The 17074-nt window shown below is 61.1% G+C and overlaps 3 protein-coding genes across 5 annotated transcripts; 2 read left to right on the top strand and 1 right to left on the bottom strand.

Annotated features, from left to right (window-relative positions):
* The first annotated feature begins 113 nt into the window (after positions 1–113).
* Positions 114–3260, top strand: rab21 (RAB21, member RAS oncogene family). The gene is made up of 7 exons (XM_088367349.1): positions 114–755; positions 1837–1896; positions 1994–2101; positions 2169–2232; positions 2496–2550; positions 2619–2707; positions 2797–3260. Exons 1-7 carry the CDS (start codon positions 621–623, stop codon positions 2937–2939), a joined length of 654 nt encoding a protein of 217 aa, XP_088223475.1. The 5' UTR covers positions 114–620; the 3' UTR covers positions 2940–3260.
* A 166-nt stretch (positions 3261–3426) lies between these two features.
* On the bottom strand, positions 3427–5413 carry LOC148378950 (tetraspanin-8-like). Its single transcript, XM_088367319.1, has 9 exons — positions 5213–5413; positions 4832–4900; positions 4592–4708; positions 4439–4513; positions 4272–4367; positions 4099–4212; positions 3986–4021; positions 3843–3926; positions 3427–3771 (listed from the first exon to the last, which is right to left on the bottom strand). Exons 1-9 carry the CDS (start codon positions 5270–5272, stop codon positions 3640–3642), a joined length of 783 nt encoding a protein of 260 aa, XP_088223445.1. The 5' UTR covers positions 5273–5413; the 3' UTR covers positions 3427–3639.
* ptprb (protein tyrosine phosphatase receptor type b) lies at positions 4757–16617 on the top strand. 3 transcript variants are annotated; one of them, XM_088367148.1, is made up of 40 exons: positions 4757–7176; positions 7244–7592; positions 8027–8146; positions 8223–8366; positions 8429–8704; positions 8782–9051; positions 9137–9253; positions 9329–9475; positions 9541–9658; positions 9724–9875; positions 9980–10249; positions 10347–10405; positions 10470–10674; positions 10762–10859; positions 10922–11087; positions 11172–11299; positions 11364–11511; positions 11571–11837; positions 11906–12060; positions 12126–12276; positions 12378–12478; positions 12545–12710; positions 12818–13099; positions 13162–13440; positions 13516–13659; positions 13749–13888; positions 13960–14093; positions 14182–14288; positions 14359–14464; positions 14577–14660; positions 14759–14776; positions 14845–14926; positions 14998–15088; positions 15166–15242; positions 15318–15452; positions 15540–15662; positions 15759–15931; positions 15998–16133; positions 16204–16309; positions 16385–16617. In XM_088367148.1, exons 1-40 carry the CDS (start codon positions 7135–7137, stop codon positions 16405–16407), a joined length of 5889 nt encoding a protein of 1962 aa, XP_088223274.1. In that variant the 5' UTR covers positions 4757–7134; the 3' UTR covers positions 16408–16617. The 3 variants fall into 3 exon arrangements, with proteins under 3 accessions (XP_088223274.1, XP_088223275.1, XP_088223273.1); XM_088367147.1 differs by having other exon boundaries at positions 4758–7176; positions 14756–14776; XM_088367149.1 differs by lacking the exon at positions 14759–14776.
* Positions 16618–17074: the final 457 nt, after the last annotated feature.

The raw sequence follows: 17074 nt of genomic DNA, 5'->3' as shown, positions 1-17074 counted from the left end.
TTGTTTTGTTTTCGTCGGGTGCTTTGCTGTCAGCTGTTTTCTTAGGAATCGGGAGGAAGAGCAGCGCTCGTCATGTGACAGACTCCAGAGATCGTCTGTGAAAGCAGGCGCCTGCCTGCCTGCCTGCCCGCCTGCCTGCCTGCTTGCCTGCCTCCCTCTGCCGCGCCCAGGCGTGCCGGTGTGTTCGGCTCGCGGGTGGTGGAGCGGGGCGACGACCAAGTCATTTGAATGACGTTTCCATTTGGATGGAGATGACTTGACAGCTTGTTCACTTCGGACACGTGACCTCGGCGCTCCCGCCACAGAGTGATTGGGCAAGCTCGAACAGACGATCTGTGGTGGCGCTAGCCGGCTAGCTGTAAGCTAAGAGACGCCGCCATTAGTTGCTTTGGCGTCACTGACGAGCCTTTAACTCGCTTTGATGTCGACAATACCATTTTGGTACTTTTCAAAGTCAACACAGCTATCGACGTGCTTGCTTTGACTTGTTAGCACCCTTTCCCCCGTCGGTCGGAAGCCGATGTGAGCTGCGCAGCAGTTGACTTAGGACGTGCTAGCGAGTGTTAGCCAGAGGAGGAGGAGGGGGCGGCTAGCTTGTTGTGACACATCGAGCGGCCGCCATGGCGGCAGCTGGCGGCGGCAAAAGCTTCTCGTTTAAGGTGGTCCTGCTGGGGGAAGGCTGCGTGGGGAAGACGTCCATGGTGCTGCGCTACTGCGAGAACAAATTCAACGACAAGCACATCACTACTCTTCAGGTGGGAGTTGCGGCGGGCGGGGCGGTTCGGCTCGGCCCGGCCCGGCCGCTCGCTCGCTTTCGAGCGGTGCCTCTAATGGGGATGTCGTGGGAATGAAAAAGAAGCACCCCTGATATCTCTGCGCGTCGAAGGCAGCCACTTTGTGCGTCTAGGGTGCGCCTGTTTTGGCCTCCCGAATGTCTCGCGCGAGGCTTGCGGCTTATGATGTCACAGGTGTCGAAAACAAGCATCCGCGATAACGCCGAAGAAAATCGTGTACTTTTTTTCTCACGAGCGTTTAAGAAACGGTTATTCTATACATACACGCGGGCAACTTGTATTGTTCGGTGAAAGCGAAACTCTTTGCTTCTGCTAAGTCATCCGCGGACTTTTTTACTTGGTGCTATAAAACAAGTTGAAACACATTGGCAGGGTCACACCTGAGAGGTTTTGCATTTACTGAGCTCGATCTGTAAGCACACGATTGATTACCTATCGATTGTATGCCAATGAGGGCGGAAGGACAATCAACAGGAAGTATCTCGATTTGATTGTGGCAAGAAGACTGCCATCCATCTCGAATGGAGAGCAGTCAAAAGAGCGAACGAGCGAGCGAGCGAGCGAGCGAGCATGCTGCATGTTGGAAGCTTTAGACCGGCCGGGCAATGCGCTCAAATATTTGGCCGATGTTTGCTGGCTTCACTCGTACGACTTGGTAGAAGAAAAGAGAAGAAAGAGCAGGTGCATCGTTGCTCTTGGATTCCTGTTCTCATCTCAAATTGTTAAAAACTCGCCAATGGATCACGTTTACAATTTTTGCCGAGTGAAGCACTCCCCTTATTTGGAAGCAGGACTCATTTTAGGGAAAACTTGTTTGGAATGGTGACAAGAAGGAAGCCAGAAGGGTTCCAAGGAAAACTTGCTTTGTGAATGATGTCATTGTTCTCAAAGCAAAGGGAACAAACGGATTAGAACCGTGAAGCCGCTGAACTTTTTTTTATTTTGTTGTATGTGATTTTGTTTCAGTGCCATGGTCTGGCTCTAGCGTGATCTCGCCTGTGTGAATATTGCATCTTCATTTGACGTGTGTGTTTCCGTGCAGGCGTCCTTCCTCACCAAAAAGCTCAACATCACGGGAAAGCGGGTCAATCTCGCCATCTGGGTAAGACGGCGCTTTCGGTGCACGTTTGTGGCACGAAGCGGATCACGTGATTGCCGTGCGTGCGTGCGTGCGTGCGTGCGTGCGTGCGTGCGTGCAGGACACGGCGGGTCAGGAGCGCTTCCACGCGTTAGGTCCCATCTACTACAGAGACTCCAATGGAGCCATCTTGGTATATGACATCACCGACGAAGACTCCTTCCAGAAGGTAACGACACGCCGAGCTGCTGGTGAAGCTACGCGTTGGTCTCGGTCTGACGACGGTTGCGTTGCAGGTGAAGAACTGGGTGAAAGAACTGAGGAAGATGTTGGGCAACGACATTTGCCTGTGTATAGTAGGTAAGTGGCGGTCGTCATGACAACAAACAGAATGTCGTCCTTTTAATGAATACAGGCCTCCGTTCCCACTCAAATTGCCTCTCTCACTAGTATGACAGTTAATCCAAAGTCTTAGTGGGGTTTTTTCTCCATATGAAATCAGCACGGGGGCCCCTTTTCAAAGCTCATTTCAGAAGCGACGGCGCCACTCGCGCTCCGCGCCCTCTGACGAGTTGGCCGCCTTTGCCCGCAAACTATTCTCTCAGTTGCGGAATGTCGTGCAGGTAACAAAATCGACTTGGACAAAGACAGGAACGTGTCGACGGAGGAGGCGGAAAGGTGAGCGAGCGAGCGAGCGATGACATCACGGCCGCAGTCGGGCCACTTCTCACGTCTTGTCGTTGTAGTTACGCTGCATCAGTGGGCGCCAAGCACTACCGGACGTCAGCCAAGCTCAACAGCGGCATCGAGGAGCTCTTCTTGGATTTGTGTAAACGTAAGTCGACCGCGTGGGCTCATCCGTGTCTTTGCGATGGCTCACATGATGTGACGTGACGTGACGCCGCGCCGCGCGTGTCCACTTAGGAATGATGGAGGCCGCGCAGGCCGAGGAGCGATCGAAGGGAAACGGCGGCGGCGGCCAGTCAGCGTCCGGTCGCAGGGGCGTTCAGATTGTGGATGACGATCCGCAGGCCACGCCCACCGGGGGATGCTGCTCGTCGGGCTAACGCACGTACACGCCCGCGCGGTGGATCCGGTCTGTCGGTGCTGCTGACGATCGTGGGAAGGGGTTCATAGTTCAAAGTCCAAGAAGCGGGAAACATGCAAGCGACCGTTTCCTGCCCAATTGTTAGTAGACGTGCGGGAGGACACGTGACATCACTTCGTGTCTGATATCGAATGCGCCGCCGCCGCAGGCAGAGATTGGAGCGGAAAAGGGCCGATTGCTCTCCAATATGTGCTAACGCAATTGTGCATGCTTGACCGGAACGGCCGTCCTTTGATTCCAAGAACAGATGTCGTGTCCATTAAATGCTCATTGAAAGTTGCGTGTGCGTTGCGTACTTTGTGCCGTGCGCTCACTTTTGAAAAGCTTGTGGAGCTGGCAGGCAACCCGTTGATTGGCGCCTTCCCTGCAAAATGACATTTCCATCGTCAAATTGAAATCAAGTCGGTTATTTGGCAAACAAGGACGAAGCGAAGAGGAGCTTTGGATTAGGATGACTGCCGAATGTGCGACCAAGGTCTTCTTTATTAAAAACCAAAATCCCAACCACAGTCGTCCGAGCAAAGAGAGGAAGTGCTGCATTTATAACCCCAAGCGTGACAGCTTGAAAATTGTGCATTTGTCTTGTAACAGCAAAAGATTGGTGCAGTGGTTCAAGGCAGCGGCTGTCACGACAGCCTCCGAGCAAAAGGGCGCGCCGTCTAGTAGGGGTTTTTCAGCTCCTGGTACTTGGGGAGCCCCGGCTGGAAGATGGCCGGCACCAGCATGACGGCGGGGCGTCCGCCCTTACGCAGCTGGTGGAGGAGGACCGACGACAGCGTCAGGCCCAGCAGCTGCGGGAAACGAGAAGTGAGGTTGACGCTCGGCCCGGCCCGGCCCGCCCCGCCCCGCAAACCTTCCTTACCGCCAAGAGGGCCAACGCAAAGACCACGCCGATGGCAACGTCAAAGGACAACAAGATGTAGGTGGCCACGAGGGGGAAACACGGCTGCAGGCAAGCCCCGCCCGTCAGCGACTTTCAACACGAGACCCGAGCGACCGACTCACCTGGCGAAAGACGGACTTCTTCTTCTGCAGCATCAGCTGTAACGCGTGCACAGGTGAGTCACCACGACGGCAAGTTTTGTGTCGACGGCGGGCGCTTTGCGCTCTCATCTTACGCTGTAGTCCACGTCGCGGCAAATGTCGTCCGCGCGCGCCGCCTCATCGCACAAGCACGAGTCCGGGATGTCCAGCCGCCAGTCGTCGACGCCGAACACGCCGCAACACTGGAACTGCACGGCCAAAGTCAGCTAGCGCCGGCGCACGCCGCGCCCCGACGACCGGCCGTCACCATTTCCTGAACGCCGTCGACGATTCGCTTGGTCTTCGGGTCGGCTCCATCCAACGGCAGCAGCTTGCGGGCGTTGGCGGTCATCATGGCCTGCATCTGCCAAGGCGCACGCGCCGTTTGGCATGGTGACGGATGGTGCGAGCGCCCGCGTTCGGAGGCGACGTTACCTCGGGACGCACGGCCGCCAGGGGGATCCCCACGCGCATCGTCATCAGCGTGCCGATCACCGTGCACACCAGGAACTGCGCAAAAGAGCCCACATCGTCGGTTCACATTCCCCGTCCGGAGAAGAAGTTGACGGACCAACGTGCCAAACCCACCGCGATGAGGGCGGCGCGGCTCTGGCGCAGTGCGCCGTACGCGCCCAAAGCGGCGATCAGCAGGGTGATGGTGCCCACAACGTAGAGCAGGACCAGGCCGGTGTCGCCGCCCTCCAGCTGGAAGCACACAAGGTGAGAGAGAGCGAGAGCGAGAGCGAGCGAGCGAGCCTGCGCTGGCGTGTGCCTGGCAGCGCCCGCCATCCCTCTCAGCTCTAACTCTCGGCGAACCACTGGTCTTACCAAAATGTCATTGAAGCGTGTAGCCCACTGCAGCACCAAAGTAAAGGCGATGATGGCGCACCCTACAATCTGTGATCAGAAGAAAGCCGGTGACATTTCCAACATTTTATTTGACAAACAAATGTTGGCATCATTGCGCCGCCTAGTGAGGCTAAAGGGGAAAAACAACTTTAGAACGCTGTCGGGCCTGGACGCGCACAAGGGGGAAAATAGCAACTTTGTCTTTATGAATAGACCAGGGTGCAGGTTAATTCGTTGAAAACACAAACTAAAGCGCGTTGTGTGGGGCGTGAGGCTACGGAAGAGGCTCACGTTAGCACGAGGACGCGCAAGTGCGCACTTTTAATTTGGCGACCGGAAGTGTGCTATAGTTGAACTCACCGCGAAGAAAATGTTGGACACGATCAAGCTGAGCTTGACGCAGCTGTTCACTTGAGTCATGTTGGCTGCTTGCGCTCCACGAAATGCGCAAAAAGAAGGCGAAAAGTCAAGACGAGCGTCCACCTCCAAGTCTGCGTGACGGATGAGGCCGATGGCGACCGAGGAGGAGTAGGGAAAGTCATTGAGGGCCGGCCGTTTCCCGTCAAGACTACTTGGCCTGCCAAATATGGGCATTTCCGCTCCGGCTGCGCCGACCAAGTTCGTCGCCGAAAAAGTGGGGAGGAACGAGCACTTGACTTTCAGGGTAACACCGTGAGTTTCATTCCCGCATATGATGTTATGAAAGTCTGTGTGCGCGTGTGGGGGGGGAAGAAAAAGAAAAAAACTTTCAGCAAAAGATGCTGGTTTGTACGGAAGAGGATTAGGGCCAGGGAAGAAAAATAAAGGAAGATGACATGATTCTGACTTGTTCTTCCTCGGTCAGAATTGTGAGAATCAAGTCAGAATTGCCACTTAAAAGTCAGAATCCTTTTTTTTCTTTTTTTTTCTTCACTGGCCCGAATCCTCTTCCGTTAGTTTGTGCCATCTTGGTTCAACAACAATGTTGTGTATAAGCAAGTATACTTTATATGTCATCCCGTTCATGATTTGAATTTAAAAGGAGCCACGCCCACTTGTGTGGATTTTACGAGCCAGCCGACTGCTTGTCTTCACCTGTCGGCCCGAAGGGGGCGCTGCAGCGGCGCATTTACGATGGTGCCACTCCGTGAAGCGCCTCGCTCGGCTTTCAAGGCTGATTGGGCTTTGCAATTAAAGCATGGAGGCACGGTTAAACGGTTAAGATCGCATCGCAGGCGTTTCAACCTGCTCTGCTTATTATTGTTATTAAACTACAGGAGGGCCTTTTAGGCTTCGAAGTAAGAATTAAGGAGGCGCCATATTTCACTTTGGCAATGATGCAGTTGGTAAGTGGTGAGCGTGCACCTCGTCTGGAAGTGTGGCTGTGGAATGAGATGGGACGGGAAGGAAGGAAGGAAGGAAGGAAGGAAGGAAGGAAGGAAGGCGACGGCGTGGATCCAAAGCTTGCTTGCTTGCTTGCTTGCTTGCTTGCTCCCGAAAGTTTCCCAAGGCAAGAAACGAAAAATAAATGGCAAAGTTCACCTTTGAACGGGGAAAGCAGGAAATGGCTTTCCATCCTGGCCCGGTCGGGCTAGCGGTTAGCATGCCTGGCTCTCCAGAGTTGGGATTCAGGGGCGGAGCTAACGCAGTGGCCACCCTCACGTTAACAGGCCCATTTTCCAAACTGTGACTGCTGCCATTTTTCACACGTCCTCTGCTATTCTTAGACCCTCACGGCTGACGACCGATCACCCTGATTGGCTATGAGCTAGCGACTCGCCACGCCGACCGATGGCGTAAATGGAGCTTGCGACTCGGAGCCGATCTTGCTTGAATGGCAAGCTGCTGTGGAGTTTTGTGGCCAGTTCGATGTGTTGCCGCACCACGTGCACGTGGCCGACCCACAGCTTGGCCAGGCGTCGGTCGGGCCGCCCCGCCGAAACATTTCTGGCTACGCCCCCGCTCTGCTTCCAAAGACACGCGACCCCGACAGAGTGGACACGTGCTCGCTGACACGCTGACTGGATTGGCGACCAGTCCATTGGTTGTCTACGTGCACCCTGACCTTGACTGTGACCCGTGTCATGGTTTGCCGTAGAGTGCAAATGTGCGTGTGTGTGTGTGTTTGAGTGGGCGTTGGAAGTTATTTGCAGCACCGCCAGACAGGAAGCGGAGGACAAAGAAGGGGCAGGAAAGGCGGAGCTCCCGTCCCGCAGTGGTCGCGGCGCTCGCGGAAAACGGCGGCAGAAGCGGCCCGACGAGCGTGCCTGACGGCTACCGGCGGCCACTCTGCCACCTTCAAAATGGGGGCGCCACGCATCGCTGTTGTCGTGTGGATGCTGCAGGTGAGCGCCGTCGCCCTGGAGCCAGCCAATTTTTTCAGCCAATTGAAAACACCCATGTGTCTTTCAGCTTGTGATTGGCTCAGCCGGGACAGACGAGACGCGGCACGCTTGTCGCCCGTCCGTCATGGATGTGATGTCCGGTTGGGATGGGGTGCGGCTAACTGTTAGCGCGCGAGGGCGCAACTGCTCCCTGGCCGTGCGGTGTGCGGACGCCGCCGGAGACATCCGTTGCGCTCGAAGAAGCCGCGAAGAAGGACGAGCCGATGCGGAGGCCAACGTGACGGCGAGTGCGTGGCCGGCGGGCGCCGTCGTCTTCACCTGCGACTTGCGTCACTTGGAACCGGGAAGCGCCTACCTGCTGCAGGTCCACGCCGGCGGCGCCACGCCGGAAGTGGCCAACGTCAGCGTGCGCACCTGTAAGTTGTCCGATGATGGCCGTGTAGTCTACCGAAGCGCGCTCCGCTCCAATGCGGCTTCCGTGTGTTCTTGGGGAGCACGAATGGCGCTTCCCCCGATTAGAAACAGGAATGGCGAGCCGGCTGACCGGAGCCGATGAGGTTGGCCGACGGCGTGTGTGTGTGTGTGTGTTTTGGAAAGCATCCAAAGCAGAAGTTGTTGTTTCCACGCTGGGCTGGGCCGAACTCTGTCGCTTTCCTGTCCTCGATTGTTCTTTTGTTTTGTGTGCGTGTGTATCCTGGCGCCCCAAAGTACTGTAACACCCTTCTCATGTTCAACATGTCTGTCTGTCCGTCCTTCAAATACGTAGCTTTGAGGTTTATTTCGTTTCAACGTGTCACTTCCCTCCTTCACCACTGGGGGGGCACCTCTAACCACGCTTTGCTTGTGTCAGGCCCTTCGGCCCCATCAGGCCTGAGCGTGACTTCCAGGCGGAGCGACAGCCTGGGACTTTCCTGGCAGGCGGGCCCAGGCCGGACTCAGCGTTTCAGGCTGCTCGTGTGGGAGCATTCTGGTGTGTGTGCCTGGGCTTTTGGCCGCGCTTGCTCTCGCGGCCGGCGAGCTGAGCTTCCGTCCGCCTCTCTCGCTAGTGCTCCCGCTGCTGAACGAGACGCTGGAGAGCACCGCCACCTGGCGCGCCGTCGGCGACCTCACGCCGGGCAGGCGCTACAACATTACCCTGGCGACGGAGGCCGGCGGACTGCGCAACCACTCCACCATCCGCACGCAAACAGGTACAGGTAAAGTTTCTGTTCATCCCCGGAGGACTTTGACTTTGGGCGTCCCTCATCTTTAGTGCCGGCCGCCGTGGCCGACCTGACGGCCGAAGCCGACCTGACGGCCGAAGCCGACGGCGCCTCTTTGCGCTTGTCGTGGCGAGGGCCGGCGGGCGAGGCGGACGCTCTGGTGGTGTCGCTGCGTTCGGACGACTCCGCCCCGCCACAGACGATTCTGCGGCCCGACGCCGGCGGGGTGGCGGTGGCCGGGCTGACGCCCGGCTCAGCCTATCGTGTGACGGTGAGCACCCGCAGCGGCGAGCTCATCAACTCGTCGGAGATCGACGCTCGCACAGGTGGGACGGCTCGGCCCCTCGCGTCCGGCGCGCCGCGCCGTTCCTGCTTTCGGCAATTGTCCGGTCTTGGTGTTTAGCGCCGGCCCCGGTGTCGCTCCTGGCATTGACGCCCTCCGCCCAGGGTGGTCTCCTCTTGTCGTGGGCGCCCCCCGCCGGGCACTGGGACGGCTACGGGCTCATCCTCCGCGACGGCTCCCGGGAAGTCGTCGCCGCCGTCGATCTGCCCAAAGAGGCCGTCGACTTCAGCTTCCCCGGGACCGGACTGCTTCCCGGAGGGCGCTACCGAGCCACGCTGGCCGTCAAAAGTGGACGGCTGGCCGCAGAAAGCAGCTGTGACGGAAACATGCGTGAGACGCGTGCAAACACCGCACACGCATTCAAATGAATACACACGGGCGGGCCACTCGCCAACCTGTGTTGTGTTGCGGTCAGTTCCGGCGCCCGCGTACGACCTCCACATCCGGCACGCCGACGAAACGTCCTTGAGCGCCATGTGGAGCCACGGCCCCTCCGGGTGGCGGGACGCTTACTTCCTGAGCCTGGTCCACGGTAGCCCCGGCCGCCCGCCCGCCGTCCCGTCCCATCCCATCAGATCCCGGCTGACCGGCCACTTGGCCCCTCCAGGTGACGTCACTGTGGACACCAGGGCGCTGGAGCCTCACGTGAGGGAGTGCACCTTTAACGTCCTCACGCCCGGGAGGATTTACAACATCACCGTGACGGCCAGGAGCGGAAAGCTCAACGCGTCTGTCTTTGTGGAGGGGCGGACAGGTGCCCGTTCTCCTCTTCCCTCGTGATTGTGCGTGTGTGGGTTGATGTGTGCGCGCCTGTTGCAGTTCCTATGGCGTTGAGCGCCATGACACTGCGCAGCGTGGCCGTGGACAGCCTGCGGGCGTCCTGGGAAAAACCACGCGGGGACGTCGACTCGTACGAGCTGGCGCTACTCCGGGACAGGTGGGCCCGACCCCATCCCACGGTGCAAATGTGGAGCGTTTGACGTCTTGTGTTCTGTTGTCCAGTGTTGTCGTTCAGAACCACAGTGTTCCGCTTCCAGTTGGCCCCGCCTCCTTGCTGCTTCGCGGTCTCACGCCCGGCGCCCTATACAGGCTGGGGGCTGTGGCGGTCAGCGGCGGCGTGCGCTCCAAAGTCACAAGTCTGGAGGGACGGACAAGTGAGTCCGGCGAAGCCGCTTCAACGGCGCAGACGCGAGTCGCCGCGTGTGACCAGCTCGCCGCGTGTGACCAGCTCGCCGTGTGTGACCGTGTGCTTTTTCAGCTCCGGCATCCGCCAGCCAGGTCACGGCGGTGAACGGCGGGCGTGCGGATACGCTGCGCGTGTCCTGGCAGCCGGTGCTCGGCGTGGTTGACAATTACCTGGTCCGCCTCGAGGACGGCGCGGGAACGGCCCTTCACTCTCAGGCCGTGTCGCGCCAATCGGCGCCCGAGTGCTCCTTTGGCTCCCTGACGGCCGGACGCATGTACGCCGTCGTCATCGTGACCAGGAGCGGCGGCCTGGAGAACGCCACCCGGGTTCACGCACGCACACGTGAGGCCCCGGCTCGGGAGCCGGAGCCTAGCTCCCTCCCTCCCTCCCTCGTCGTGCGCTTGCTTTCGTGCGACCCATGTCTCCCTCTGGCCGGCAGAACCTGCCCCGGCGCAGAAGCCGACGGCCGTCCACTCGGCAAGGGACGGCTTCCTCAAGGTGCGTTTGCCGCTCCGTACGGCAGAGGGCTGAGCCTGAGCGGCGGCCCCGTGTCTTTTGGCAGGTGTACTGGCGACCGGCGTCGGGCGACGTGAGCGCGTACGTGGTGGCGCTGTGGTACAACGGCAGCGTGGCCCAGCAGCAGAGCGTGCCGCCCGCGCGCAGCGACTGCGTCTTCGGCTCGCTCACGCCCGGCCGCCTTTACACCGTCACCGTAGCCACGTGGAGCGGAGACCTCGTCAGCAGCGCCGCCACAGACGGGCGCACCTGTCAGTCAACGCGCGCGGCAACCAGTCCGAGATGGCCTCTCCGATGAGGTCCGACGGCTAGCTTGCGTTCTTTTCTTGTTCCTTCAGTGCCAGCCTGTGTGTCCAATCTGTCACTGAGCAATGCAGGATCAGGTGAGCTGACCGTCACCTGGAGCCCCGCCCCCGGAGATGTGGATCACTACGAGGTACTCCGGCGTGAAAAATAATAATGGTACTCATAAAATAATAATAATAATATTGCGCGCAGATCACACTGCTGTTCAACGACACGCATGTGTTTCCGCCACTCACGTTGGACCGCGACGCGAGACGCCACCGATTCACGTCGCTGACGGCGGGACGCCTCTACAAGACGGTGGTGTCCGCTGTCAGCGGGCCCAACCAGAGGGCGCTCTTCATCCAGGGACGCACAGGTAGCCGTCGGGTTCCGTTGCCGTTTTCTGATGGCGGCCGGCGCCCGTAGACGTGCTGCTTTTGTTGTCACCCCCCCGGTCCAGTCCCTGCCGCCGTGACGGAGCTCCGCCTGACGCCACGGCGCCCCCCCGCGGACGGAGGACTGACGGCCAGGTGGACGCCAGCGCTCGGAGACGTGGACGTGTACGTCGTGTCGCTGTCGGCCGCCGCGGTGAGTCGGGCAAGAAGGACGACTCGACTTCCCGCCTCCATCCACGACTTCTCCCTATCTCCAGGGCGGCGAGGTGGCGGAGTCTCGGCTCGTCCCCAATCACATCTCGTCTCTGGACTTCTTGGATCTGATCCCGGGCCAGGCCTATAATATCACCGTGCAATCGCGAAGCGGGGAGCTGACCAATAGCGAGGCGGCGTCCGGCCGCACGGGTGAGCCCCGGCAAATCGAGCAAATCAAGGGTGCGCTTTCTTCAATTTTCAATGTTCAGCCCCGGCGCCCGTGAGCGGGCTCCAGGCGGACAAGGAGCACACGCCGCACGGCCTGACGGTCACGTGGGAGCGGCCGGCGGGACGCTACGACGCCTTCAGGCTCCTGCTCGCCGACGACGGCGCCACGCTGGCCGACCTGACGCTGCCGGCCGCCGCCCGCTCGCATCGCCTGGACGGACTGATGGCCGGGAGGTGGTACGGCGTGAGCGTGCTCACGCTCAGCGGGGGCGTGGCCTCCGCCCCCGTCACGGCCGAAGGGCAAACACGTGAGTGAGGCGCGCGTGGGGGCTCTTTTGCCCGGGCTCCCCTGAAGCTCCGCCCACTGCGTCTTCAGGTCCCGCCGCCGTGAGCAACTTAACGGTGACGTCTGCCAACTCGTCGTCCCTGGGCTTCTCGTGGCGCCACACGGACGGGCACGTCGACATCTACGAGGCGTCGCTCTTCGCTTGGGATGACGAAGAGCGGGAAACGGCCGGCGGGAAGCAGCAGGTGCGTTGGCGGAGGTCGGCGTGGACCGCATTTGCCGCTTTTAACGCCTTGCGCGGCGGCGGCAGGTTTGGGGCGAGCCGGCGGGCGTGCAGAAGGTGTCGCCGGGCGTGGACGCGTGCCTTTTCACGGGCCTGCAGGCGGGAAGTCTGCACCGGCTGCAGGTGGTCAGCTGGAGTCGACGCCTGAGCAGCGACTCGGCCGTCGTCGCCAGAACCGGTCAGTCGTCGAGGCGATGCGGACCGCGGCGTGGCTTTCCCTCGGGCCGGCCCGCGCTTGTCGCTCACGCCTTTTCCACTACTTGGTTTGTTGGTCGGCAGCGCCCTCTCCCGTCCGCGGCCTGCGGCTGGACAGTTCTGGGGAGACGGACAAACTGGCAAGCAGCTGGAGCCACGGCGACGGCCGGCGGAGCGCCTACCAGGTGGGACGCACGCACGCACGGATCGAGCCGAGCGAGGCGGTTCAAACCGGAGGCTGTGTGTGTCAGGTGACCTTGACGGAGGCGTCGGGCGCCGTGGCGGGAGCCCGGCTGCTGGGGGCGGAGCGGAGCGCTCACGTGTTTGCGGGGCTGCTTCCCGGGAGACTCTACCGCCTTGACGTGGTCACGCGCAGCGGCGAGATGAGCAGCAACGCCTCGGCGCTCGCACGCACCGGTCAGCGCCGACACCAAACCCCCCCCCCCCACCCCCCCCCCCCCCCTTTTTTTGGTGAATGAACCTGAGGATGAAACTGAAGCTGAGCGTCAAGATTTTGCTTTCAGCTCCAGCCCCGCCCACCCGGCTGGCGATCGAGCAAGGCCCGGACAACGAGACGCTGGAGCTGGCGTGGGCCGGCCCCGCCTCCGGCGACTACGACAGCTTCGCCGTGGCGTGGACGCCCCCCGACCGCTTGGCGGTCGCTCGCTCGGGCCCGACCGCTCGTCTGCTGGCCGGCGCCTTTCCGGGCCGACGCTACGACTTCACCGTGGCCACCGTGAGCGGGGGGGGGGCGGCGGGCGGGCCAGTGGCCACCAGCCGGCCGATCCGGGCCACCGTCACGACAAGTGGGTGGCGAAAAGTCCCCTGCGCCTTTGACCTTTTTGTAACGAGAGCGCTGTCCCGGCAGGGCCGTCCCCTCTGCGCTCCCTCCGCTGCGTCCCCGTGTCGTCGTCGTCCGTGTCCTGCCGGTGGTCTCCCCCTGTCTCCGACTTGGACTCGTTCGAGGTGGAGTGTCGTCGCCACGACGACGGGGAGTTGACATCGGCCGTGCGTCTGGGGGCCGCCGTCACGGCCGTCACCCTGGACCGATTGGACGCCTTCAGGAAGTACGCGGTCACCGTGAGGGCGGCCTCGCACGGACGCACCGGCGCGCCCAGCACACGCACGGCCGTCACCATGATCGACCGTGAGCACTGGCGCCGACAGACAGACGGACGTCGGGGCTTCTGACTGACGTGGCCGTCCGTCTACGCTCCGGCAGGTCCCCCGGCCCCGCCCCCCAGCGTGAGCGTGAGCGCGGCCCAGGTGACGTGGTCGTCCGTCTTGTTTCGCTTCAACTGCTCGTGGTTCAGCGACGTCAACGGCGCCGTCAGATACTTTGCCGTCATCGTGGCTCAGTCGGACGGTAAGGGCTTTCCTTCAGACGAGGTTGGTCTGTGGCCGCCGCCGCCACCGGCACCGCCGCGTTCTGAGCGCGCTTGTGTCCCGAAACAGCCCACGAGGTCCTGCTGCCCGAGCAGCGCCACCCACTGCCCTCCTACCGCCACTATGTCAACAACGCCTCGGTCAGGGCCTACCAGAGCGCCTACTTCCTCAACAGATGCCCACGAGATGCCAGCACGACAGCCGGCCAGGTCAAACGCGCGCGCAAGCGGGCGGCTGGGCAGGGCCGTGAAGCTGACTGAGCTTTGCTCCCTTTGCTCAGTCGGTGGAGGTCAACTTGGGGGCGGGAGGCGACCGACTGGGCGGGCCCTGTGATCGTTCCCGTGACAACTCCTACTTGGGCGAGAGCTTTGGAGACTTCTGCGACGGCCCGCTCAAGCAGAGAACTTCTTACAGGTCACCACCGACCCCAGCGGGGGGGGCGGCGCGGCGTGGTGCGGCGCGCTGCAGCGCGCCTGACGCTAACTTGTACCTGTGCGTGCAGACTCAGCGTGCGAGCGTTCACGCGACTGTTTGACGAAAACGGCAGAGAGTTTCCTCAGCCGCTCTTCAGCGACACCTACCTGTCCGCCCCGCTCAGGACGCACGCAGGTAAGCCATATGCACGCTCGAGCAGGTGTCACCGGCGCTCCTGTGACGTACGTGCGTGCGTTGCTGCCAGAGCCACTAGGGGGCGCGGTGGAGGGGGCCAGCACCTGCACGTTTGCATTAGGCGTGATGGTGACCCTGGCGTCGCTGCTGCTGTACCGCCGGCGAGTGAGGAAAGTGTACGTCCTCTTGCCTCCTCGTCCCGCCTCGCGCCTTTGCCACTGGCCTTACCTTTGTTTGTTTGTTTGTTGGTTTGTTTGTCGGTTTGTTTGTTGGTTTGCTTGCTTGCAGTGCGGCGGCGCAGGAGAACCCGCTGGTCAGGATCAATCTGTGGAAGGAGCCGCATAGCGCTGCCCCGTACCTGGGCGTCAAGAGGTCAGTGTGTGCGTCTGGCGTGTGCACGTGCGCTCCCTCCGTCCCTCCCTCCCTCGCGCTTCCGGCTGACCGACCGCTGCGCTTTTGCTTCTCAGCAGCGCTCGTCGTGTCTCCAGGTGAGTACGATCGCGACCGTCTGCACGTTGGCGCGACGTGTCGTGTGACGTGTACGGTGTGCGTGCAGTCCGGTGAAAGCCGCTCACTTTGAGTCTCACCTGGCGAAGCTCCAAGCGGATGCCGGCGTTCTGATGTCGGAGGAGTTTGAGGTAAGGCGTCGGCCACCGAGCGCCAACTCGGCGGGGCGGCGTCCCGTCCTCACTTGAGGTGTGACCGCTAGGAGCTGAAGGAGGCGGGTCGCAGTCAGCCGGCGGAGGCGGCGCGCCTGCCCGACAACCGCGCCAAGAACCGCTACAACAACATCTTGCCGTGTGCGTTCACTTCCTGCCGCCTGCCCGCCCGGCGACCGCCTGCACCCCGCGTGACGCAGCTGAATGCGCTTTTCCAGATGATTCCACACGCGTCAAGCTGTCATGCCTGGACGACGACTCGTGCTCCGACTATATTAACGCCAGCTACGTGGCGGTACGCACGCGCTCTGCACGCTCTCTGCACGCTCTGCACGACGTGTGGCCTGAGTTGCTCCCGCTTGTGTTGCAGGGTTACAACTTCCGTCGCGAGTACGTGGCCACGCAAGGCCCGCTGCCCGCCACCAAGGACGACTTCTGGAGGATGCTGTGGGAACACGGCGTGCGTGTCGTCGTCATGGTGACGCAGTGCGTGGAGAAGGGACGGGTAAGATGCGCGACGCGGCCTGACCTCGTGACCTCGACGCGGTGCGGATGACCCGACGGTGACGCCTCCGCCGTGTCGGTCGCGCAGGTCAAGTGCGAGCGCTACTGGCCTTGCTACGATGAGACGGCGTACTACGGCGAGCTGCTGGTCCAGATGACGTCCGAGTCGGTTCTTCCCGAGTGGACGGTCCGCGACTTCCGGATTTCCCCGGTGAGCGGCCCGGCCCGCCTGAGCGAGCGAGCGAGCGAGTGAGTGTTAAGCACGCGGCTCACCGCTAACTGTGGCGACTGACCGCCACGCTCACAGGAGAGAGGCGGAGCCCCCCGTGCCGTCCGCCACTTCCACTTCACCGTGTGGCCCGACCACGGCGTCCCCGAGGGCACGCACGCCCTAGTCCAGTTTGTCAGGACCGTGCGAGACTTTGCCCACCGCTCGGCCACCGCCGGGCCCACCGCCGGGCCCACCGTGGTCCACTGCAGGTTGCGGAGCACGCGCGGCGGCTCGTGCCGTCACGTCGGCCTTTGTTCACGTGGGTTCGTTTTCAGCGCCGGCGTGGGCCGCACGGGGACCTTCATCGCGCTGGACCGCCTGCTGCAGCAGCTGGACGCCAAAGGCGGCGTGGACGTGTACGGCTGCGTCTTTGACCTGCGCCTCCACCGCCAGCACATGGTCCAGACCGAGGTGAGGCCGGCTGCCCCGACCCGTCGTGCGCTCGTTCGATGGTCACGCCGATGTCACTTCCCGTTTGCAGTGCCAGTACGCCCTCCTGCATCAATGCGTGCGCGATGTGCTGAGAGCACGCAAACATCAGAGCGACTACGCCATCTATGAAAACTTTGACCCAGACTTGTGCCGCGGTGGGTGAGAACGTCGGTGGCGTCCTTGCACAATGATATCGCCGCTCACGCCGCTCTGTCGCTCTTCTGTTCCAGAGCTGATCTACTCGGGCCGCTGACGCAAAGAAGCGCCGTGGCAATGATGGAAGCGAATGAATGCATTGACTTTTCCATTTGAAAAGGATGTCAATATGATGAGTAATCCATAGCAGGAAGTATGATATATTTGAACACTTTTTACTGTCAGCATTTACAAGCAAACTTGTCTATCTATATGTTGTATCCGTTGAGCTTTAGCTGAGCCAGCAAATAAAGGGAGCTAGCGACAATGTTTGTTGAGCTACTTCACTCCAGTTTTTGGCCTTCGACTTGTGACGCTTGAGGTGACACTTGAGGACAATGATGTCACAAGCCTGCGCTGTGAGCACATTTCCGACGAACGCGCTGAAAAGTGGGCGTTCCCCTGAGCGCGAGCGGACCGGACCCGAGTGGAGTCGTCCGCCGAGCGGGTGCAGGCGCGCAATCAGTTGGCTCTTGACAAGTGGGCGCGCGCGACCTTGGCCTCGTGGAACAGCTCGTGGAGCGCAGCAGCAGCACAGCAGCAGCAGCACAGCAGCAGCAGCAGCAGCGCAAAGGTCAGTCAATGCGACGCCGACAGAGCCGCCTGCTACGGCCGGCCATTGCCGGGCGCTGCAACGATGCCACGTGACGGAAGACCACGGCCGCCATGATGTCGCTCCCTCCCCTCCCCCCCGGACACTTGGCCAGGTAAGCAGGTAGAAGCCG

This window comes from Syngnathus floridae, chromosome 22, assembly GCF_059516105.1.
Source record: "Syngnathus floridae isolate MCC-2025c chromosome 22, RoL_Sflo_1.0, whole genome shotgun sequence".
NCBI lineage: Eukaryota > Metazoa > Chordata > Actinopteri > Syngnathiformes > Syngnathidae > Syngnathus > Syngnathus floridae.
This window is presented reverse-complemented; position numbering and strand designations above follow the sequence as displayed.